This window comes from Glycine soja, chromosome 4 (genome assembly GCF_004193775.1).
Source record: "Glycine soja cultivar W05 chromosome 4, ASM419377v2, whole genome shotgun sequence".
NCBI lineage: Eukaryota > Viridiplantae > Streptophyta > Magnoliopsida > Fabales > Fabaceae > Glycine > Glycine soja.
Genome location: NC_041005.1, coordinates 37,826,783 through 37,851,782, shown reverse-complemented (window position 1 = coordinate 37,851,782; position 25,000 = coordinate 37,826,783). Strand labels below are relative to the sequence as shown.

The window sequence follows — 25,000 nt, the reverse complement described above, 5'->3', positions numbered from 1 at the left end:
GATGATCCTTCATACGTTAAAGCTAATGTGTCCCACATTTGTTTTGCACTTTTGTAGCTGTGGACCTTTGTATATTCTTCCTCAGAGAGGGCGCACAATAGAGCGTTTCAAGCTTTAGAGTTTAGTAGAAACATTTGTCTTTGAGCATATGTCCAGGAGGTTCTAGGAACTTTATTCAGTTGATCGTCCAGTGGAATATAGTTTCCATGTTCTATGACATCCCAGAAGTCTATATGAATGGACTCAAAATGAGCTATCATACATTCCATATAGTACTCATATTTGCCACCTCTGAATAGTGGCGGTTTATTTATGGAATACCTTTCTTCTGTATCTATTTGACTTTAGGATCTTTCCTCTGTATTTGTAAAAATACTCAACCCGAGAGGCTGAGCTTCAATGACAACTAAAATACAATAAATCACACAAGAAGGGGGGGGTTGAATAGTGTGTTATTCAAAATATAAAACCTTTATGAAATAGAAGATGTTTATAATAAACAAGTTTATAAAACCCTTGTCTAGTGACTAAAAGTGGACTATCGTCCAATGATGTATAAAACTTATTTTTGAGTGAAAACCTTGTGTGTAGAATGTATCAATAATGGACTTTGAAATACTTTGATAAGCTAAAGAAGAATAGTTAAAATACTTCATTTTATACTGGTTCACTCAACCTGAGCTACGTCCAATTCTCCTTTACAAACCAGTAAAGGCTTCCACTAATCAAACTTTATTACAAGAAGTATTCTTTTATGCCATTTATAGCTTACAAGTATTCTCAAGACCACTACTGGCACAACCCTTAGACTCCCCTCAAACCTAAGAACATCCAAGTATTGTTTGGTCACTAAGCCACTCCTGACTTCCATAAACAAAATTTTGATATAGAATCAAAGATTCTTTACAAAACTCAAAGAGTGAATTTACAATGAAGTTCTATTGTCTCACAAATACTTTGTATATTACAAAGGAAGGAATCTCTTAAGCTTAGTGTATTTCTCAACTAATGTTTGTCTTTTCTCTCGTTTCTTGATTCATGACTCTTATTATTTGCACTTGTTTATCGTTGTGCTTTAATCCTTGATGTGGTATTTACAGGTAGAGACAAACTCGTAATTATGGAGAGTATCTTTGGGATTGAATTATATGACTGTTGAGCAAATTGATCTGGTTTCCATAAATAAATAAATTTTGCACATTACTGTCTCATAGAATCAGAACTTTTCATATGTATCATTCGTAGCTCAATATAACTGTTAGACATATAAAAGGAAAAAAAGATAAATTCGTGTATATGTTCCTTTCAAACAAAATCATATAAAATGGAATAAATTTATAAATCAAATAAGTGTTTGTATTTCAATAGGTGTTTAGATGGACTAGACGAGTACTTCCTACTTCTAATAGACGAGTTATCCACTAATGGATAAATCTCACCTGGTGGTTCTTCCAGTCATCAAACTTGTTGACTAACATGTAACATAATATTTAATACAAATTTATATCTTTGTTTTCATCAAAACATTAAGAGATGTCTAGGTCGTCCAGTGATGGATCGTCCAATGTCTAACAATTATTCCAGTTATAGAGATAACCACCATTCATACTGAGAATGAGCCTTCTATACACGTTGAACACTTCTTCGATATCTAGGAACTTGAGAAGGTTGGTCCCAAACTCAATGAGACTTTTCTCTTCTGTGGAGCAAGACACTTCTTCAATGAATCATAAACCATCTATCAAAAACTCATAAGAACATTCTATAGGAATGCTGAGTTTGACACCACAAAGTGATTCTATCCAAAGTTCTATAAACCAAGGTGGTGCTTTCCAATGAATCTATTGGCAAGGCCACTAGGTGCCTTCATGAGGGAAACACTTATCAAGAAGGATGGGAAAAGAACTATGACTCCCATGTGGCAAGGGCTCTGTACAAGGAATGAAAATAAAGTTAGTGATCAGAAGACTATTTTCTATAATCTGATGTGTACGAGGACAAAGATTTGGGCTAACATTCTTAACAAGAGTGTTATCCACAAAGCAAGGTCAAAGACATCTCTATCAAATCTTTACAAGTTTATGCTCTTCCACTTGATGGAGAATCTTCTATTTGACTTGCCTCACACAATTTAGATCAACATTCTTAGGAATTTGAAGGCTTTAAGTGGTCTAGACAACATCTACTATGTTGCCCTAATCAACAAGATGTTTTGGGATCAAGGAGTCTATTGTGTTTATGACTAGATGGACGATGAATCCAAGTACCCCATCATAGCCAAAGGATCTATTGTTGCTAAATGACATAAATTCAGCAAAACTAGCCTGATGGCTATGAAGGTTGCAATAGAACAAAACCTGAAGGAAGCTCCACAACTGGACTTGGATGCCATCAACACGAGGAAGCAAAAAAGGCTAGCCACGGCTACCACTGATGAAGATAGAGGTCTCAACAGTTTTGGCATTGCCAAGAAAATTCAAAAAAAAATCATGAATGAACAGTAAAAGAAGAAGATAAGGAGGAAACAGTCATAAAGGGAAAAAGAAGAGAATGAATTGATAGCAAGGGAGCACAGAACCAAGAAGAGGCATGAGTAGTCTAGTGCGTCCATCCCTGAGCGTCCAGTAAAAAAGAACTTAGTACCACCAAGGTATTAGTGAAAATGATGACGATGATGAAGGATTTGTGCAGGCTGCTCTTTAGAAGAAAAAGGTTATGGCCCAAGCTGCTATTTCCCCAAAAAGAACAAAAGTTGTCAAACCAGCTCTTGCACAAAGAATCTATCATTTCGTCCACCATTCCGAGATGCATCAAGACAAGGGATACTAAAGCCAATCCCAAGATTGGTGAGAAAGAATGGACTATCTCATTCACTGGAAACAAGGAGAACTCAGCTTCATCCTCAATAGATAGTGAGTTCACTAACGCCACTTCCATCTCTCATCTTCCTAACCGTCCATTCGACACACCCAAACCACGTCCACCTCCATCCCCTATTCACTTTGAGAAGTTTAGAATGTCAGTTCAACTGAAGGAAACCTTAACAAATGCTTAGAGATTTCCTTTAGCATTCATTGAAGGTAATCCCCTTTCTTTATTTTCATTCTTTGAAACCCTCCAAGAAGAACCCATTCCCAGAGAATGTGTAACTATACAAGCACCAGATTGGAAGCGATATGACTATGTGCACACCCTATTTAAAGCCTTCAGATTCCATAGTTCATCTACAGCTTCCTCAGTGGACATGTCCAATGCAGTCACAAGTCACCAATAGGAAACCTTCAGATTCCCTGGGGATTTGTTTGAGAAACATAAGAGGGATCCTTCATAGGAAGTGGAACCACCCAAGAGTGAGTTTCAGAAGAAAGTCAATCTTTGGATGCCCTTTACAAAGCTTCTACCCATACATCCAACATATCTTGACCTTTCCCTAGAAGATTACTCTTTTCTTGACAAAATTCATGCACAAATGTATGTTAGAGATCAAGCCACTACCTACCTACTGGGATGACACATCTCAAAGGCCACCGATATCAATATCGTTGCAGATATGGTGTGTCCTCGTCTACCCATTTGGGATGCTGCTAACAAAAAGGGTTTCAAGGTTTACTACAATGAAGAGATGCCCTCATGACTAATGAAAGTTGAAGTCATCAACTATCCAAGGAATTGCAATTCCCTATTTAGTGGGAAGAAGCTTGTTCAAGCTCCAAACACATACACGCCAAAACCTTCTAGAATTAGATTGTGTGGGCTGACACCTTGAAGGCCTCCTTGTCTGGCTATGATGGAAGTGAAAATGTTGTTCACCACGATATCATTCAAGTGTTATGACCAGTCAGGAAGTATCACTTTGATGATGCTTGCGTGTGTTTCACAAAGGATGTTGACAGTTATTCATTCATCCTACGCCTTCTGTAAATCATGAAGATTTTGATGATATCAAAAAGATCAAGCCTTGAATAATGGTTGTCATCATCAAAAAGGGGGAGAATGTAAATCATGAAGATTTTGATGATGTCAAGAAGAATTTGCTTGACAAAGGGGAGAATGTGAATCATGCATATCTTGATGATCTCGAAAAGAAATCACTTGATTGTCATCATCAAAAAGGGGGAGAATGTGAATGTATGAATACATGAATTTTGATGATGCCAAAGAATAATAAAACAAGGTCGCTTCAAAGGATAAGCATTTGCTTCAAGATTAATTCAAGATTGCTTCAACAAACAAAGCCTTGTTTCAAGATTCACTAAAGATCAAGCCTTGTCTCAAAACAAAGGGTTTCAAAGTCATGCAAGGCTCTGGTAATCGATTACTAGGAAGTGTAATCGATTACCAGAAGGGAAGAATGAAAAAGAGCTATTGAAAAGGGTTTTGAATTTGAATTTTTAACATGTAATCGATTACCATATGTTTTTAATCGATTACCAGCAACGGAACTTTGGAAATTCAAATTCAAAAGTCATAACCCTTCAAATTATAATTGTGTAATCGATTACCAATGGAGAGTTTTCAGAAAATTTGCCAACAGTCACATCTTTTGATTGGATTTGTGAATGGCCATCAAAGGCCTATAAATAGGTGACTTGGGCACGAATTTTAAAGAGAGAGTTTTGCTTGTTCAAAATGTCTTATCCTTGCCAAATGCTCTCTCAAAAGAAACTCTAGGGCAAACACTTGCAAATCCATTAAGAGTTTCTCCATGGACTTCAATTGTAATATCCTTCTCTTCAAGAGAGAATTCTTCTTTTTTTCTTCTCTTTCAAAGAGATTGATTAAGGGACTGAGGGTCTCTTAAGTTGTAAGGATTCCTGAACACAAGGGATGGGTTGTCCCTGTATGGTTCAGACTTTTTAAACGAATTTTTACAAAGGGAGTGGAAAATCTCAAGTGGGTTGCTTGAGTACTGCACGTAGGCACGGACTTTGCCGAACCAGTATAAAAATTGTGTTTGCATTCTTTCTTCCCTTATATCATTCAATTTATTGCAATCAATTTTGTCGTGCATATTTAAAGAACATTATTAAATTGATTGCTGCTTCTTCTACATTCTAAGCCTATCTCTTCTTTTAGAAGGGGGTTAAAAGTTTGTTAGTGGGAAATTAATTCACCCCTTCTTAAGATTTCTGAGGCCACATGTCTAACACCTTCTAGATCTTCCCATTATTCAATATGAAGAAACCTATAATCTTTTCAAGATAAGTGAAAAAGGGATGATAGATCATGTGAATAAGCTCCATGATGCTCAAAAAGAGAAGAAAGCTCGATAAGAAGAGTTAGTTATTGTTGCCATTGAAAAGAACAAAGTTGCTTCCATACAAGCTTAAGCTTTTGCTAAAGCTGCGGACAACAACATTGTATGTAAGGTCACTATTGATCTTATAGACATTGGTGTCATGGATGAGATCCCAGAAGCATTCGATATAACTCTAGTTGACAAGGTTGTCATCAAGGGAGAAGGGTGAACCTAATGCTGTCATTATCTACTCCACAAGCTCAGGACCTACCCCCTTGAACTATGCACCCCCCACTGTCATGACCAAAGATCAAGTGCAAGAAATGATAAGTCAAGCAATGGAATCTTTTGCTAAATGTCAAAGGCAAGAAAACAAGCAGTTCAAGCTCTCCATACAAAATTTCATTACTAATTAGTCTTCCAACCTCAAAGTTGTTCTTCTTCAAATGACCATGCTAGGAGTTGTTGTTGCACTTACACTCATGCCTACACCAAAATCCCCAACACTTGAGCCTACACCACCATCCGTTGAACCAACACTATCACCTCCACCTACCCAACCTCTACCACCACCTCAAGTTCAAGATTGACTATGATATCCATCATTATTTCTTTCTTTGAAACCATCTTCTTTTTGCTTATGACAAAAGGGGGAGAAGAATAAATTTTGGTTGTAAGCATACTTGATAAATAAAAGTTGTTTGGAGCATTTTGTGTGTGTGTGTATTGTTCCGTTGTTGCCATACATGTATGTTGGCATGCTTTAGTATCTTTCTCATATCATCATCATGCTATAAAACTTCTGAACTCAGGGGGAGTTTAAATGCTTTACATAATCATGCTTCTCTACATTCTTATAATCCTGATTATGTTTATGTTAGTAAAAATTTATACTATTTGTCACTATAAAAATAGGGAGATTGTTAGGTTTGGATGACCATTCACACCATAGATTTTGATGCTTACAAAAGTATAAATTGTTGATAACCTAAAGAGTTGATGTTAAGATGATAGGACCAACTTTATTAAAGGACTTAATCGTTATCTACATATCTCATCCATACTTAAAGTGGAAAATGCTCTTTTAAGATATAACTAGCATCCAATGTGCTGTAAAATTAATAACGTCCACTCATTATGATAGCCAATGTTATACACTAAGTGTGTTCAACACTTGTGTCCATTTGGTATAAGTCTCTTACACACTCTTATATATGACATCCATAAAAGTACAAAAAGGTTATGCTAGCCGAAAAGGGAAGTACACGTATTCTCGGTCATAAAAATTCATTTTGTCTCTCTTTATTTGAATTTCTAACATTTGAATTTAAGGAAAGGACAAAATAGAAGAGAATATAAGGTATATACAGAACATTCCTGAAGGGTCATTTTCAATGAGGACGAGGAGCACATGTTGTTGTTTGTACCTTTATTCCTTTTCTTTCCAATCAAAGCGTGCCGCGCTACCTTGCCTCCCACTATGAGACAACAATCATTTCAAAGACTCAGCGCTAATCCCATAATGGATCCTGTACTGAAGTCTATAAAATTTCATCTCTACCCCAAAAGAAAAACACAAAAATACATAAACAATAATATCTTTGAAGCAAAATTTAGTAGAAATTGCTGGATGATACATTTAATCTTTCATTGTTTATCCTTTGCTAAGAAAAGTTACTTTGTACTTGAGCTTTATTGTTTATCCACTCGTTGAGTGTTATTGAATCTTTGTATTCATTCAAACTATTGTTTGTGAAAGCCAGGAATATCTTATTGTTAAAAAATAATTGGGTTTTCTTAGATTGAGGGGAGTGTCTAAGATAGCGCCAGAAGTGGCTAGAAGAATACTTGTATAGCCAGGAGTGGCAGGACAAAATACTTGATTTGTAATCAAAGTTTTGATTAGTGAAACTCTTTATTGTTGTGTAAAGGAGAACTAGATGTAACTTTGTTTGAGTGAACTAGTATAAACCAAGTGTTTCTACATCTCTCCTTAATGGTTTTATTAGGCATTCTCTTAGCTTTTTTTGTCACATTTTTTGTACCAAGTATTGACTTGAAAAATTGTTATAAAACTTTAGTTCATATATTTACTGGACGATCAAAGTTGGCTTTATCAAAACTTATTTCGTATAAGTGGATGACTCTAGTGTGTGTGTGTGTATCCTTCCGAACCTGTGATGAACTTTTTTATTTTATAAAGTCATTATCTTTGATTAACACACTATTCAACCCCCCTTCTAGTGTGTATGTGTGTGTGTGTATCCTTTTGAACCTGTGATAAACTTTTTTTTTATAAAGTTATTATCTTTGATTAACACACTAATCAACCTCCCTTCTAGTGTGATTGTTGTTATTTCAATTTTGTTCAAGGTTAGAATGTGTAATGTCTTTCAGTATTCCATTTTGATGATCCACATAAGTTCTTCTCATGGACAACTTTGGCTTTCAACTTGATTGCATCTCTAATGAAGTTAGCTTTCCACTTATTGATGTGCCCTCAATGAGTGTGGCAAGATATGGAAAGTGAGATTCTATCTTTTGAGATGCATTTTGAACTCTATTCCAAAGTTCACTCTTTAAATTCAAGTTCTTAATCATCTTGATGTAGACTCTGATACAACTTTATTCTGATGTTGGATGCTCTGCTTGTAGCATTTTATGTATCTTCTTTGTAAGGCCTTTATGTCTTGTACATTTCCATGAACAAGTATTCAAAAAATAGCATTCTTCATCATGCAGATGGGATTTAAAGTATCTTTTGAGTTCTTTACTCTTGATAAATATTCTGAGACAACCTTTCCAAGCATTATTGTAAGAACCTCAAAATGCATGGACATATATGCTTCTTAATAAGTTTAACACTAAATTACTTGAGCAAAATGTTAGTCATCACATAAACCCATTATCCTTACAATTTTAATTGCTAACGATTTTTCATAATTAAAACCAGGGATGTGAGTTCAACAATCTCCCCCTTTTTGATGATGACAAACCCTTAGGAGCAAATTTAAAAGGTGAGAGTACCTTTCTGAACTTTTAATTGTTAACTCCCCCTAGGAGTATCCATCAGTTTTATTTCATATCAATTAGTAGGGAAGATCATCCTCAATTCATGCATTATAATAATAAGTAACAAATTAATTATCACACACCATAATGCATAGATAGAAACAAAAAACACACAAAGGTATAACCATTAATCCAAGATTAGTTTCATTAATAAATAAGATCATACAAAAGATAGTAGCAAAACAATATAAATAAGCACATGATCATGATCCTACAAAAATTGATCTCTTTCCTACACCAATCTTTCCTAATCTTCTTGACAAGAATCCTAAAACTATTCAAATACAAGAACCTATGACCAAGAGTAGGACCAAATAGTCAGTGGATACCCTCCAACAAATGGTAGCAGACATATTTAGCAAGGCCCAAGGGGAGAAGGACAAAGGCCCCAGTGGAGAAGGACGAAGGCCCAAGTGGAGAAGGACAAAGGCCCAAGTGGAGAAGGATGAAGGCCCAGAAGCAGAGACACAACTAAGCATATTAATCGTTGCTGAAGGCCAAGACTAATTTGAAGGCCCATACCAAATATGTTCTATTTTTTTATTTATAAGTTTTTGGCCCAAACTGTTTAGAAGGCTCATGTCTATTTCTATCTTTTTTTTTCAGGTACACTATATATATTGTTTTCGGTTTTCAATAAAAAAAAAACTTTTGGCATTTGATAAAATTTGGTGAGAGCTTTTCTCTGGGTTCCTTGTTGAACCAATCTCAGACTTATCAAGGTAATTCCTTGTGACGTCTACCCTGAGTTATCTTCCTCTTTGGAAGTGGAGTCATCCAAAACTTCGTAGCCTGTATCAAGTGATTCGCTCCTAGTTAGGTTCACATCATCTGGTATCAGAGCTTCGGCTCTTGATACAGGTTCTATCCTATCCAATTCTTTTTCTTTGTAATTTGTCTAGGTTCGTGTTTTGTCCTTGTTCTGTTATTTGCGTCTTATTTCATTCTTGTTTAAATCTTGTTTCGTTCTTGTTTGCATCTTGTTGCATTCTTGTTTTTTTTCCTGTTTTGTTATTTGCATTCTTGTTCTTGTTCTTGTCACATTCTTGTTTTTGTTTCTTGTTTCTTTCAGACTTTGTGTCAAAAAAAATGTTTGAAGTTCTCCTCTTCCGGCGCTTCGAAGTTCTCCTCTGTTTTTAGAGCTCGGACTTCTTCATCCTCTTCCGGAGCTTCGAAGTTCTCCTCGTTGATAATTTTCAACTTGGAGAGCCAATCTAACCCTCGTGTATGAACTTTCAGCCATTCATGATAACCGCCGATGATGCCATTACGGATGCCCCTAAGTTCTTTATCTTTCCTTAACGGGCTTTCCCATGCCTTGTGGACTCTTTGTACAATCTTGAAACTTTGCGCGCCGAAATCTCTCACAAGGAAAGGCGAGAGGCTCTCTTCCGTCGGTGCTCCCCTCATGAGGTACCCTAACTGTCTTATAGCAAGTGCGGGATTGTAGTTAATACAACCCCTCGTCCCTATCAACGGAATGTTTGGGTAGTCCCCACATGAGAAGAGAACTCCCTCCTTTCCTTCCTTCCATCAAGGAAACCATTTGATTGTTCTGCCTCCTATCCCAGCCAAGTATTGGTCCCAATCTACTCTTCTATTTTCGACACACGAGCGATAACTTTGGAGCGGACATGGGTGCCTTATGTCTTGTTGGAATAGGTGCGAAACCAACCACACACAAAGAGCGGGTAAGCAGCAGACAATCCGTGCGCTGTTCTTCTCGCACCTTCGGTCAAATGTATCAAATAAGTCCGCCAAGATAGCTACCAAAGATTAGCAAAGCTAGTACATCTGCAAACGGGACCCACTCCTCTTGATTCGCCATATCCCTTGCCTTGCCTTCCAAGTACTTCCGCGGTAGGCCCACTACGCTGTTTCGAGTTTGTTTTATACGATCCAACTCTCTCGCCGAATCCCTGACCACAGCTGCAATCTTGCTCAAGGAGGGAAGAAACCCAGAGAAAAGATACGGTTTTCTTCCCCCAAGAGGACATCCTAGAATCTCCTCAAATTCTTCAACAGTCGGTACTATTTGGAAGTCCCCAAACATGAAGCATCTCAATGGCTGGAGGGGTCCCATCAACCGTCCCAACTCCTTAAGGCTGGTGACATCTAGGCCCTTAATCTTGACTTGATAGAATCTTTTTCTGATTTGATTTGTCCGCATCATTTACCTAAAATAGGGGTGAATCAAGGCTCTGATATGAATGATGCAATGCACATGCATGAAACGAAAAGAAGAAAAACAAGTGGTAATTTACATATACGAGACCGAAAAAGATCCATCTTTTTAATACTACGCTCTAGGCATTGCGGCGCCCCAACGTATGCATTAAAAAGTGACGCGTTACTCTAAAGAGACAAGATATCACTAGATATACAGCAAAACTATAATTTATGTGCTATTCACAGAAGAATGCATGAGAACAAATGGTACAGAGCGTGCTTGCTCCATGCCCCTATTTGGGGACCTATAGGATAATATCTAGGGGTCTCTAATAACTACTCCCAACGATCCATATCTCACATGGCTGTTTTCTAGAGGTATCATCACTCAAGATAATAATATTGCGGCGGTATGGAATACCAGCGACAACACATTATAAAGAGAGAAAGCTCTAGACGAGGTTTCACTATTATCAAGTAAGTCGGAGACCTAGCATGACCATAGATCCACCTCCACTCCTTAGATTTCCATGAACCCGGGTATAGGGCTCCTTTTTTACTCAAACCCGTGGGTGCTTAGAATGCGGTGTAAAAATGTGGAAAAGACAACACTTATTATTTTTACACAGTTCAAGAAAAAACGCACACACAAAGTTTCATAATTCCACACTTTCCTAAAATAGGTCTAACTCACAAAAACAGTCCCCAGTGGAGTCGCCAACTGTCGCAACCTACCCTTTTGCGAGCGAGCGAGGCGAGGCTCACGGGTGCGTCTTCCATAGGAGGAAAATGCGCGGAGTCGCCCCCAACGTTTATTGAAAGAAAAACGTTAGAAAAACCAAAGGAAACCGGTCATGAAGAATATTCCAGATTCGGGAGTTATCTTTACGTTTGAGGAAGGTATTAGCACCTCTCACGTTTGTCCCAAATGACAACAGCCTTACATTAGAATTGTGTGAAATTATGTTTCTAAACTTTTATTTCTTTTAATTTTTTGAGGTCGACAAAAGCGGGGCTCTTGCTCCTACGTACCCTCCATCGAAGAGGAAATCAGACCTACGTAGTTCTTTCAAAAGGCAGTGATGTGTTGATTTTACGTTTTCGAACGGTTCATGTTAACCGATAAAAAGCAAAAAGGACCGTTTAAGGCGTTGGACCTTAAAACGTTTTTTCAGTGATTTTTACGGACAAGACTTGATTTTGTAAGTTGATTTTAGCCTTAGTTTCACTTTAGTTATTAGTCAATTCAATTAAGAAAGAAAAATCTCAAAGAGAAAACGTCCGATTGATTTTTTGTTTCATTTTACTAAAAGATATTTTTTGATTATTATATTATTTATTTTACCTCTTTTTTGGTTTCCAACGTGGTTACGGCATGACCGAATGGTCAGATTTCATTTTAACATAAATTAACAGATGTTACAATTCAAATGATCGGTGAAAATTTATTTTATTTTTTGATTAGGCGAGAAAATGACTTAAATAAATGACTAAAGCACGTCAAAAGGGGGTACGAAAAGTAAATGAAATGAAAATAAAAGTACGCGAAACAAGAGGGGACCACCAAGGGTACATAGAATGAATTGAAAAGTTCGATTTCGGGAACTTACCGGTTGAAGACCGAAGAACGAACAAAGGACGACGGAAAATCTTCACGAAATCACCCACGGAAACGTCTCGGACGCGTTACGGAAGCGTCTCGGCTTGAATTATCTTCACGGAAACGATTTTTCTCACTAATTTCAAGTGATCCTCAGATACCAGGAGGGTTGAACATTTTTGTTCTTCCCTCCTCCCCTTATTTATAGGGAAAAAAGGAAGAAGCTTGCCACCCAGCTCGCCCAAGCGAGCTAGGTTGCTTCCTCCATAAGGCGGCGCCTTCTGGAGGAACTTCCTGGAAGGCCCAAGTGGACTTGGTTGCTATTTGCACCCCCTATTTACTAAATACACCCCTTGCCTTTTTTTTGCTGATTCTTTTTCCGTAACGTTACGGAACTTTACGAATTCCGTAACGATACTTGTTTTCCTTCCGTAATATTACGAAATCTTACGGATTACGTAATCATCCCTTTTTTGGCTTTCGGAATGTTACGGAACCTCACGGATTGTGTAACAATGCTTTCTTTTGATTTCCAGCATGTTATGGAACTTCAGGGATCGTGGAACAATGCTTTCTTTTGACTTCTGGCACGTTATGGAACTTCACGTATTGTGCAACAATGGGTGTCAAGTACCTCGAAGCGGTCAAGCAAAGGTTGCATGTCATCAAACAATGGTCCCCGGACGAAATTAAGATATGACACAAGCCAAATCAAAATATTTTGATTTGATGAGTTTAATCAAATCTAACTCAAGTAGACTTCATTCTGCATCTTTATTACTCAATACATTAATTAATCCTATTGCAAGAACTTCTTGACAAATTCTCCAAAATTCAAAACGGGATGAGACATATGCAAAACGTATGGTCCATTTACTAATTAATTTTCTCACCATATTTCAAAACATAATATATGACTGAGATTAGTTTAAACCCATCTATGTTGAAAGTTAAAAGTTTAAAATTAATTTTATTAAAATTTGTTGTATAGACACTTAGTCCATGACATTGCAACCGACTTTCGCACACCATAAGCTGCATCACCACTGTCATCGAGTGTCACATAACTGTTAACACAACACTAACAACCATGTCTCCTTTCGTCTTTGCCTCTCACATGGGTATTTTTTTCGGGAACAATTTCAGTTCAAATGGTCATTGTTTTACAAACACAACAAACATAAAAGACTTAATATGAAACATAATTTACAATGACATAAATAATGTTCCAAACGCGTGCAACTGTCCTTGTGCTTTTTATATCCACATTGTTAAATAAAACATACATTTATCTATCGCTTTATATTTACTTGTTTTTTGACATTAAGTTATTGCATAGTGTATCTCTGGTCTATTTAATCTAAGGTGCAAAAGACTTTAAAGAATGAATGCACACACACACAAATATTTGCCTATTTAAATTGTGACAAAATTAAGTAAATGTAAACTCTAGCAATAACCATTAAATAGAAACTTAATGATTATCAATGTGTCTAATCTCTGAAAAATAAAATAAATGCACAACGGTGGGACCGGGGTTGGTTAGTATACATGAAATCATATGTCTAATCTTAGTGTCACTGTTTTTGTAGGAAATCTCAGTGTCACTATTGTAAAACCAAAAAACCCAAAATTGGAATTTGAAATTTAGATGCAAAAAATTTACTCCTTTCATCGTTTTCCTTTCTTTCTGTCACTTTCACCCTCCCCCTCTTTCTCATCATCTGCGCCCTCTCTTTTCACACACACACAAAAGAAAAAAATATACACCCTCTCCTTTCTTTCTCTCGAACTATCTTATCTTTCATTTTTTTTCTACATATTTTACGAAAACTAGTTTTTGTGATGTAAATTTTACATTTCAGAAATTAGTTTCTATGATATAAATATTTTTATAATGTAAATTTTTCCATTACTTTTTGTAATGTATGCAATAATACTAGGTCATACTTTTAAAAATACGTGTTAGAAACAAGTTTCCGAGAATGATATTTTTGTAAAGGAATTTTAAAACCTGGTAGAGAGTGGGAAGAGCAAAACCTGGACTGTGAATGGCAGCCCATTTTGTTATCTCAAAAAAACGAATCAGCCCGAATCAATTTTTATGTGGCCACAATCCATTAGAACAAGTTCCATTGCTTATCCCCGTCCAAACTCAAAAGTCTAAAACAAACATGTAAATTACCTTTCCACCCCTCCCGCCAAGTCCCTAAAACACAAAAACCCCATTTGGCGCGCAAAACAATTCACCTTCAGCTTTAGGTCTATTCTCCTCCTCCCACTCTCATTCCGCTCAAAACCAAACCTCACTCCTTCCTCGCCCTTTCCACCCAACCCGAACCGAACCGAACCCATTAACGACGACGGCGCCATGAAGGTCCGGTCGATGAAGCTGAAGGAGGCCCACGCCGCAAAGGGCGGCCCCGCGTCGTTCTGCTCCGTCCTGTGGGACCAGAAAGCGAAACACTTGGTCACCGCGTCCTCCTCCGACGTCGCCGTCTGCATCCACGACCCCCTTTTCCCCTCCTTCGCTCCAAAAACCCTCCGCCACCACCGCGATGGCGTCACTGCCCGGGCCCTCAGCCCCAATTCCACTTGCCTCGCCTCTGGATCCGTCGATCACTCCGTCAAACTCTACAAGTATCCCGGTATTCTACTCTTTTTTTCCTTATTTGGGAACTGAACCAATTGGGTTTGGCAAAAGGTTGATCAAATAACTTGAATTAGTATCTCATTGTCACATTAATTTTTGGGTCCTTAGTCCAGGTGCTTAAGTGATAATAATGTATGTTCAGGGATCAAATACAATTTGCATTTTTCTCAATTTCAAGACTAGTATGACAGCAAAAAGAATTTTAGGGACTAAATTGACCATCTACACGCAAGGGATTTGATTAATTGCATTTTGGACTAATACTATGTTAATATGTTAAGAATGTCTCTCGGTAAAAATAAAAAAACAAAAAACACGTGTATATGTCATGAGTTAATTTGATAAGTTCTTACAAGATGTTTTTATATTAACTGTGAATATGAACTGAGTTAATTTGACCAATTTCATTTTGGACTGGTACTATGCCATATGTTTGGCTAAACAAGTTAATTAAGTATTTATCGAATGAGTGATTATCATGTGAGTATTTATGCACAAGATGTTTATATAATCAAAATAGGAAGGTCATATGCTGTTTTGGAGAGTTCATTGAAATAAGTTGAAAATAGCTTCTTATATACATGGTTTATTTTCATAAGCTCTTCCCAGTGCACTTAACTTGAGTGAGTGTTCCTTTTGTCATTGTTTGAAATTTTTAGATACATATTTCAATGTTTTAATTTTAAAGGATTTTAGGATTGATGCTTGGCAGGTGGAGAGTTTGAGAGAAATATTACAAGGTTTACACTTCCAATACGTTCCCTGGCGTTTAACAAATCAGGGAGCATGCTGGCTGCGGCTGGTGATGATGAGGGTATCAAACTTATAAATACATTTGATGGTACCATTGCGAGGGTTCTCAAAGGACATAAAGGGTCTATCACTGGCTTGGCTTTTGACCCTAATGGCGAATACTTAGCCTCCCTGGATTTAACTGGAACTGTTATTTTGTGGGAGCTTCAGTCTGGGAAAATCATTCATAACCTTAAAGGCATAGCTCCTGGCACTGGGCTGGATGTTTCAACTATGAATGTTCTTTGCTGGAGTCCTGATGGTGAGACCTTAGCTGTTCCTGGGTTGAAAAATGATGTTGTAATGTATGATAGGGACACTGCCGAGAAGGTGTTTTTTTTGAGAGGTGATCACATACAGCCAATATGTTTCTTGTGTTGGTCACCCAATGGTGAGTACATTGCTACCTCTGGTTTAGACAGGCAGGTTCTGATTTGGGATGTTAGCAAGAAGCAGGACATTGACAGACAGAAGTTTGATGAGAGAGTCTGTTGCATGGCCTGGAAGCCAACTGGGAATGCATTGGCTGTCATTGATGTTATGGGGAAGTATGGTATTTGGGACAATGTTATTCCTTCGTCTATGAAGTCTCCAACCAAGGATATACCGGTGAAGAACAAAAGCAATGGGGTTGTTTATTTTGATGAGGAGGATCCTGAAAATAGTGCAAGTGGAAACTTGAGTGATATTGGTGGAAATAGTAATGAGGAGTCTGAGCCACCTAGCAGGAAAAGATCGCGTAAACACTCTCTGAGTGAGGAAAATTTAGGTGAGGATGGAGGTGAGGAAATTGTATCATATCTGAAGGTTGATACTCACAAGAAACGAAATCGATCAAGCAAGGAAAATTTGGATAGTGGGAATATGGGATTTAGAAGCACCATGGTAACATCCAAGGCAAAGATGCAGGAGGCATTTCAACCAGGATCTACTCCTGTGCAGCCTGGAAAAAGGCATTTCTTATGCTACAATATGCTAGGATGTATAACCTCTATTGAACATGATGGATACTCCCATATTGAGGTAATGTAATGCATATGAATTGCTGATAGTTATTAGAGTATATATAAATAACTGTGAAAACAGTTTGCAAGGGCTGTTAGTTTACTAACAAAATTCTGTTATTCTGTTATCCTGTTATAACAGATTTTTGTTATTCTGTTTTGAGCTTAGGCTGAAGGACTAGAGGTCTATAAATACCTCTTTTGTAACTAACTTTGTAACTAAGTTTCAGACTCAATAATATCAGTTTCATTTCTCAATATTTTTCTATTTCTCTGTTCTCTAAATCTAAAATGGTATCAGAGCCAGTTTTTCGTGAAAGCTCTTCTCTTCGATTTTTCCAGTTCCTTCTTCCACATGCATGGCTTCCACATCTCAAGGTTTTGTTTCGCACTCTTTTTAGACCTCCATCGCTGAGAAGCTAGACGATTCAAACTACCTACATTGGCGACAACATGTTGAACCAGTAATCAAATCGCACAAACTGCAATGATTTGTGGTGAATTTGATTGTTCCGCCTCTATATCACATGGAAGATGATCAAATTGCCGATCGCGTCAATCCATAGTACGAGGCCTGGGAAGTTCAGGACCAAACGCTCCTCGTTTGGCTCCAATCCACTCTTTCGAAGTCCATTCTCTCACGTGTTTTAGGCTCGAATCACTCCTATCAGGTGTGGGAGAAGACTCACGAGCATTTAAGTCTTCACACCAAATCGAGAGCGCACCAGTTGCAAATTGCGTTGCGCGCAGTTTCGCTTGAAGGAAAATCAATGGATGAATATCTCCATAAGATTAAAGGTAATGTCGATGAGTTTGCCGGTGTTGGTGTTCCGATTCGCCATGAGGAGTACGTTGATGCAATTCTGGAAGGTCTCCCTTCTGATTATGCGCCAGTTATCTTAGTGATCGAAAGCAAGAAACGAACTCCATCCATTGTTGAGATTGAAGCTCTGTTTTACGGTCACGAAACTCGTCTTGTTTGTTACAACAGAGACACTCAATTGCTCACTTCTCCATCCTTGAATTATACTCAAGGTTATTCGCATTCAAGTTCATATAAATCTGTGATTCCAGTGGCTCTAGAGGAGTGTATGGCTGAGGTAATGGTGGTTGTGGTGGTGGCAGATTTGCCAACTTCCAATGCCAAATCTGTCTCAAATATGGACATACTGCTAATGTATGTCATTTTCGAGCTGACATGAACTTTCAACCTCATGACTCACTTACCTTTCTTGATCCAACTACACTTCAACCTATTCCTTATTCATCTGGTTTGATTAGATCTTCAAACACTTGGGTTAATCCTAATCCCAAACCTGTTGCTCAGCCAACCAATCAACCTAGTGTTATGCCTACAAACTCAGCCTCTCATGGCAATGGTCAAGCTGGTTCAACTTGGATTCCAGATTCTAGAGCTAGCTTCCATGTGACTGGTGAATCACAGCATATTTGCACACTTTGATGGACTTGACCAAATCTTTATAGGAAATGGTGAAGGTTTGAGTATTTCTAGTGCTGGTTCCTCGTCTTTTGTGTCGCCTAATGACTCTCATATCACTTTCAAACTTAATAAGTTATTAATTGTTCCTTCGATTTCAAAAAATTTGTTAAGTGTGAGTCAATTTGCTAAAGATAACTATGTTTTCTTTGAGTTTCATCCTCACTTATGTCTTGTTAAATCACAGGTGACCAATAAAGTTCTCCTTTAGGGTGTTGTTGGTGTTGATGGTCTCTATTCATTCCATAACATCAGATTTCATGATCTCTCTCCTCAGCTATTATCAACTTCCACTTCTACTTCAATCACATCTCCTACTGTTAATAAAATTTCTATTGTGGCTTCTAGTTCTGTTATTTCACCTCCTAGTACTGTTAGTCTATGGCATGCTAGGTTAGGCCATCCAAATAGTCATGTACTGAAGTTAGTCCTCAACCAGTGTAAAATTTCACAATCTAATAAAATGTTTTCAGATTTTTGTGCTTCTTGTTGCATGGGAAAATCTCACAAGCTGTCGTCTCATTCTTCTACTTCTATTTACTCTCCTCTAGAACTTATCTTTACAGATTTATGGGGGCCATCTCATTTAACTTCCTATTCTGGCTTCAAGTACTATGTATCCTTTATTGATGCTTTTTCCAGGTACACTTGGGTCTTTCCTATTAAAACCAAAGCTGAAACTACATCTGCTTTTCAAGATTTCAAATCCTTAGTTGAACTGCAGCTTAACACCAAAATTAAAAGTGTTCAGTCTGATTGGGGTGGTGAGTATCGACCCTTTTTTGTTCCCCTAACCTCCTATGGTATTTCTCACGGATTAATTTGTCCTCAAACCCATCATCAAAATGGTGTGGTTTAGAGAAAACACAGGCACATAGTTGATCTAGGTCTCACTTTGTTACATCATGCAGCCTTACCTCTACAATTTTGGGACTATGCCTTTACTACTGCTGTCTACCTAATTAATAGACTGCCTACTGCATCTCTCAACTTTGCTATTCCCTTTGTCACTCTTTTCAACAAAGATCCTGACTTCCATTTTCTTAAAACCTTTGGCTGTGCCTGCTTTCCTTTGTTGAGACCTTATCATACTCATAAACTCAATTTTCGTTCTCAGTTTTCGTTCTCAGGAGTGTGTGTTTTTGGGTTACTCCTCATTTCATAAAGACTATAAATGTTTGTCTTCAACTGGCAGAATTTATATTTCTAAGGATGTTTTGTTTAATGAGCTGAGATTTCCTTATTTAGATCTATTTCCCTTATCTTCTAGCCCAGTACAGAACACTAACTCCTATTTGAGTCTTAACCTTGACTTGTCTCCTCCTTTTGTAGCTCCTACACCTCCTCTTTCCCAACTGCCTTCCTCTCACTCACCTTCTGCTCCCTCTATTCCCCCTGGCTTTTCTTCTGCCTCAAATCAACCCTCATCTGAGTCTACTTCAGCTCATCCTCGGTCATCCAATATAGGGTCTCACAGTGAATCTATACCTGCTTCAACTTCAGTTCCTACTAATACTCGTCCTATGCAAACTAGATCCAAGTCTGGAATTCATAATCCTAGACTGCATCCTTCATTGTTCCTTACTCATTCTGAACCTAAAAATGTCAAACAGGCCTTGAAAATCCAGAATGGTTTGCAGCTATGCAAGAGGAGTATAATGCTTTACTAAAAAGCAGAACTTGGGACTTAATTCCCTTACCTGCTAATAGACAAGCTATTGGGTACAAATGGGTTTTTAGAGTAAAAGAAATTGTTGATGGTTCTATTAACAAGTTCAAGGCCAGGTTGGTTGCTATGGGTTTTTATTAGGTTCATGGTTTTGATTTTCATGAGACATTTTCTTCTATGGTAAAGCCTGTTACAATTCATGTTATTCTCACTCTTGTTCTCTCTCAAGGATGGGAGTTATTTCAGCTTAATGTCAACAATGTTTTTCTTAATGGGTTGCTTGAAGAATCTATTTTTATGACTCAGCCTCCAGGCTGAGGTTGGAGATAAATCCCTGGTCTGTAAGCTTAATAGGGCTTTCTATGGCTTAAAACAAGCTCCAAGACAGTGGTTTGACAGGTTAAAATCTACATTGCTTCAGCTTGGGTTTGTGGGAAGCAAATGTGATTCTTCTTTGTTCATCTGCACACATCAAAAGCATATTGTATATCTTTTAGTTTATATGGATAACATCATCATCACAGGAAGTTTTGTCTCTCTTATTCAGCAGCTAACTTCCAAACTAAACACTGCCTTCTCTCTTAAGCAGCTGGGTCACTTGGATTATTTTTTGGGACTAGAGATCAAATATCTTCCTAACAACACTATACTAATGACTAAAAGCAAATATGTTCCTGATTTACTTCACAAAACTCAAATGGCTGAGGCACACTTTATTTCCTCTCCCATGGTTTCCAACTGTAAACTGTCCAGACATGGTGCTGATTTATTTCATGACCCTGCAATCTACAAATCAGTAGTGGGTGCTCTGCAGTATGCTACTCTCACTAGACCTGAAATCAGTTTTGCTGTTAATAAAGTTTTGTCAGTATATGGCCAATCCTCTGGACTCTCATTGGGCAGTGGTTAAAAGGATCTTGAGATATCTCAAGGTACCTTGTCTCATGGTTTACTTTTCAGCCTGCTCCCATTGTGAAACCTTTGGCTCTTTATGCTTTCTGTGATGCTGATTGGGCATCAGATGTGGATGATAGGCGTTCCACTTCAGGGGCTGCCATCTTTCTTGGTTCAAATTTGATATCTTGGTGGTCTCGCAAGCAGAAAGTCACAGCAAGGTCCAGTACTGAAGCTGAATATTGCAGCTTGGCTCAAACCTCTACTGATTTGACTTGGATTCAAGCTCTTTTAACAGAATTACATGTTTCCTTCCATACTCCTGTGCTTTATTGTGATAATCAAAATGTTGTATCCATTGCTCGTAATCCAGTGTTCTACAGTCGCATGAAACATATGAAAATTGATGTCTTCTTTGTGAGGGAAAAGGTTCTGGCTAAACAGCTTTCAGTCTTGCATATTCTAGCTTTAGATCAGTGGGCTGATGTTTTGACCAAACCCCTTTCTTCAGCAAGATTTGAAATTCTAAAAGGGACAAACTCAATGTGAAGAGTTTTTCCTCTGAAAAATCTTTCCCTTGACTTTGAGGGGGGTATTAGAGTATATGTAAATAACTGTGAAAATAGTTTGCAAGGGTTGTTAGCTTTTGCTAACAGCACTACACTTGTATCAGGATGTTAGTTTACTAACAGAATTCTGTTATTCTGTTTTGTGCTTAGGCTGAAGGACTAGAGGTCTATAAATACCTCTTTTGTAACTAACTTTGTAACCAAGTTTCAGACTCAATAATATCAGTTTCATTTCTCAAGATTTTTCTCTCTTTCTCTGTTCTCTAAATCTAAAAATAGTTTAAGCTTAGCTTTCATTTGGAGTTACCATCATCTCACATTTTAGTTAAATCATCACTTCTAGCATAAATTAAGGAGTTGACATGTCTTTGTTACAGATTGATTTTCATGATACTGGAAGCACTCCACGAGTTCCTTCAATGACTGATCATTTTGGATTTACAATGGCAGCATTGAATGAGAGTGGGAGCGTATTTGCAAATCCTTGTAAGGGGGAGAAGAACATGAGCACCCTTATGTATCGTCCATTTAGTAGCTGGGCCAATAATAGCGAGGTTAGATTATGTGTTTAACCTAGTTGAAAAATTCATCGATTTTTTATAGATGAAAACACATATGAAAGAAGATATGTAATTATACTAATTTTAGTTTTGTATGGTTATTAATATTAGGACATACAGCATTTCAGTTCTTATAAGTTACAACACTCTGCATGATGTGAAAGATTACCATATTCTCACTGATTAAAATTTTTGCAGTGGTCTATGCGCTTTGAAGGAGAAGAAGTGAAGGTTGTTGCACTTGGTTCTGCTTGGGTTGCAGCAGTAACTAGTTTTAACTATCTTCGCATCTTTTCTGAAGGTGGAATGCAGGTTTGTTGCACATTCCTATCTTACATGTTTTTTCATTTTCAATAACTGAATACTGGAGGCATGATACTTTTCCAAATGTAAAAGATCCATGGGTTTAAAGGGTAAATAAGTATATTCCTGTTAAATGTTTAACTATTTTTTTGTGATCTTAACTCTTGTAACAATCTTAGTTGGCGATAGTTGTTCTGAAGCATTTACACATTTCTGAATCTTTCTCATTGCAGAGAGACGTGTTTTCACTAGATGGGCCAGTGGTTACAGCATCCGGTTTCAAGGATAAGCTTGCAGTTGTCACTCATGCTACTGATGGCCTTCCCTCAAATGATCAGGTTGATTTGATATTGTGGTTTTATTAGTATTTAGTTTTTGACCTTTGTGAAAAAGGCTATCTTGTTTATAGAGCACAACCATCTGGTTATATTACATTACAACTTCATGAAATATGATGCTATATCTTCATGACTAAAATGATATATTTATTTTTAAAATGCAGATGTTAGAGTTTATGGCATTTAATATTCCTCGTGGGACCCAACTTCTTCAAGGTCGCTTGCCACTATCCCCTGGTTCATCCCTAAGTTGGTTTGGGTTTAGTGAAGAAGGCCAATTGTGTTCATACGATTCGAAGGTATTAATCGTGTTTGCAGTTACTGTTTCTATTTGGTATTTATTTCCCTGTGCTTATGAATGCATCTTGTTATACTAGCTGATTTGGTAATTATAATATATAGGGTGTGCTAAGATCATATACAAGCAAATTTGGGGGTAGACGGATTCCACTCTTCAGGTTCAATAATCGTTTAACCATGTGCACTGGTTTATGTGCCTATTATTCTCATGCCTGAGATTTTGTGATTTTTGTTATTTAACTTTCAATGCAGTGCTACTAAAGAGAAGTCAGATGAAAACTATTGGGTGACGGGGTTGAATGCAAGCAAGGTATTTTGCGTGGTATGCAAAAAACCTGAAGGCTTCCCTCAGGTATAAGACTGTAAAACAGTTTGATGCATTCTGGTTTTCTCATTTTTCTTGCAACTAATCATCATTTGTATTCACTTGCTTACCAGGTGATGCCTAAGCCAGTTCTCACTCCATTGAGTCTTTCGTTTCCTCTTGCTTCCTCTGATTTGGGGGGATCTGAATCCCATGAAAAGGAGTTTATGATGAATAGCTTGCATCTCTATGAGGTTTGTTTTTCTTATACCCTTTTCAAATTTAATGATCATTATTCTTTTGTAGTGAGCCTGCCTTAAGTCTTGCCTGAGTTTGAGTTGTTTTTATCACTGTTGTCCAATACCTGAATTTGTGAACATGGTACATGCAGATTCAGAGAACAATGGACGAAATGGATTCTGTTGGTCTGGACACTACTTCACTTGATGATGATGCTTTCAATTTGGAAGCTGCACAAGATAAATGCATTCTGAGGCTTATAGCAGCTTGCTGCAACAGTGAGTTCATATGCGTCTGTTTTTCTTTCCACTTTGTATAGTCTCAATTGTTAAAGTGAAAAGTAGTCATGCCTCAACCTTGTGGATATTTCAGGTGATAAGCTTGTGCGAGCTACTGAACTAGTGAAGCTTTTGACTCTGGAAAAATCAATGAGAGGTGCAATAAAACTTGTTACTGCTATGAAGCTTCCAAACCTGGCCGAAAGGTTCAGCTGCATATTAGAGGTAGTCTCTTACATCCTAACAAAATTTCAGTGTAAACAATTCATTGCCATATTTACCTTGTAATTCCTGCATGTCTAAAATAGGAAAGGCTACTTGAAGAAGCCAAAAAAGCTATGGAAACCAACATCAAAGAAAATAGTGTTGCACCCGTTACTGCTGATGCTATTCCTGGCAGAAGCAAGGCCCCAACTCACACTGAAACATTAAATGCTGTTACCATGTCATCATCTCCAAAATTATCTGCTACATCATTCGTAAGGAAAGGCATAACACTAGAGGGAGCTAAAGCTGGCACTAGTAAAGCACCAATGGTAAATGAAACTCTGAAGGTAAAGCAGACAGGGGATGAATCAAGTGAAAAGGTGGGGAAGGTGGGAGATAAACGTCAAGTGCAACAAACTTCCCATCCATATGATCCCTCTACGAAGTCCTCAAATAAGAGTGGACTTAACAAGTCAGAGACTAGTTTGGGACAATCAAATCGTTCTTCCAATCCACTTTTGAAGTCAGAGACTAGTTTGGGACAATCAAATCGTTCTTCCAATCCACTTTTGAAGTCAGAGACTAGTTTGGGACAATCAAATCGTCCATCCAATCCATTTTTGAAGGCTACTATCAAGTGAAGACTAGTTTAGTTAAAATCCATTATCGGAATGGGGAGTTTAAGTGTTTTACAGAAAAGAGGCTTTGCTTCTAATTTATAAAGCAAAAAAGAGCCCAGAGAAAATGGAAAATCCTTTGTATATAAATCTTATCGTAATTCACTTGATTTTTTTATTGTAACTAGTTTTTGAATTCAATATTAATTCTTAGGACTTCGATTGGCAAGCATGCTCTTGTTTCTTAATATAAAGTGTCCTTGTTCTCCCTTTTTATTCACCCGGTGGATTAGACCATCTCCAATTAAAGATGTTTGATAAGTTTTTTAGAATAAAAAATTGTTATTTATTTTCTTTTGTTGTTGGAGCAAATTTAGTTGGCTATGTGGATTTCTTAAGTTTTAGTCTGAGTGTCTTGTATAAGCAATTCATCTCCAAAATTTCTTAAGAATAAAAATTAATTTTCCAGGTCCAAATTAATTTAATATGCTCTAAGATTAAAAGTGGGCATATGAAGTTTTGGCCATTGGAGATGTCCTTAGAGTATGTTTGGATGGAGAAATTTAATAGGGTAATTCAATTTTTTAAAGGATTTTAATTACTTTTCAATTAAATAAGATGTTTGGATAAAAATTTGAAAAGAAATTGAAATTTGAGTATTTTGATCAGGGATTTTAGTTAACTTAAATATTAG

At 37.4% G+C, this 25,000-nt stretch overlaps 1 protein-coding gene across 1 annotated transcript; it reads left to right on the top strand.

The window, feature by feature from the left end:
- Positions 1 to 14,343: 14,343 nt before the first annotated feature.
- LOC114409644 (WD repeat and HMG-box DNA-binding protein 1-like) lies at positions 14,344 to 24,535 on the top strand. The gene is made up of 12 exons (XM_028373169.1): positions 14,344 to 14,728; positions 15,446 to 16,548; positions 21,537 to 21,713; positions 21,918 to 22,031; positions 22,256 to 22,360; positions 22,525 to 22,659; positions 22,763 to 22,818; positions 22,913 to 23,012; positions 23,099 to 23,218; positions 23,356 to 23,482; positions 23,577 to 23,707; positions 23,791 to 24,535. The coding sequence occupies exons 1-12, from the start codon at positions 14,452 to 14,454 to the stop codon at positions 24,328 to 24,330; spliced, it is 2,985 nt and encodes a 994-aa protein (XP_028228970.1). The 5' UTR covers positions 14,344 to 14,451; the 3' UTR covers positions 24,331 to 24,535.
- Positions 24,536 to 25,000: the final 465 nt, after the last annotated feature.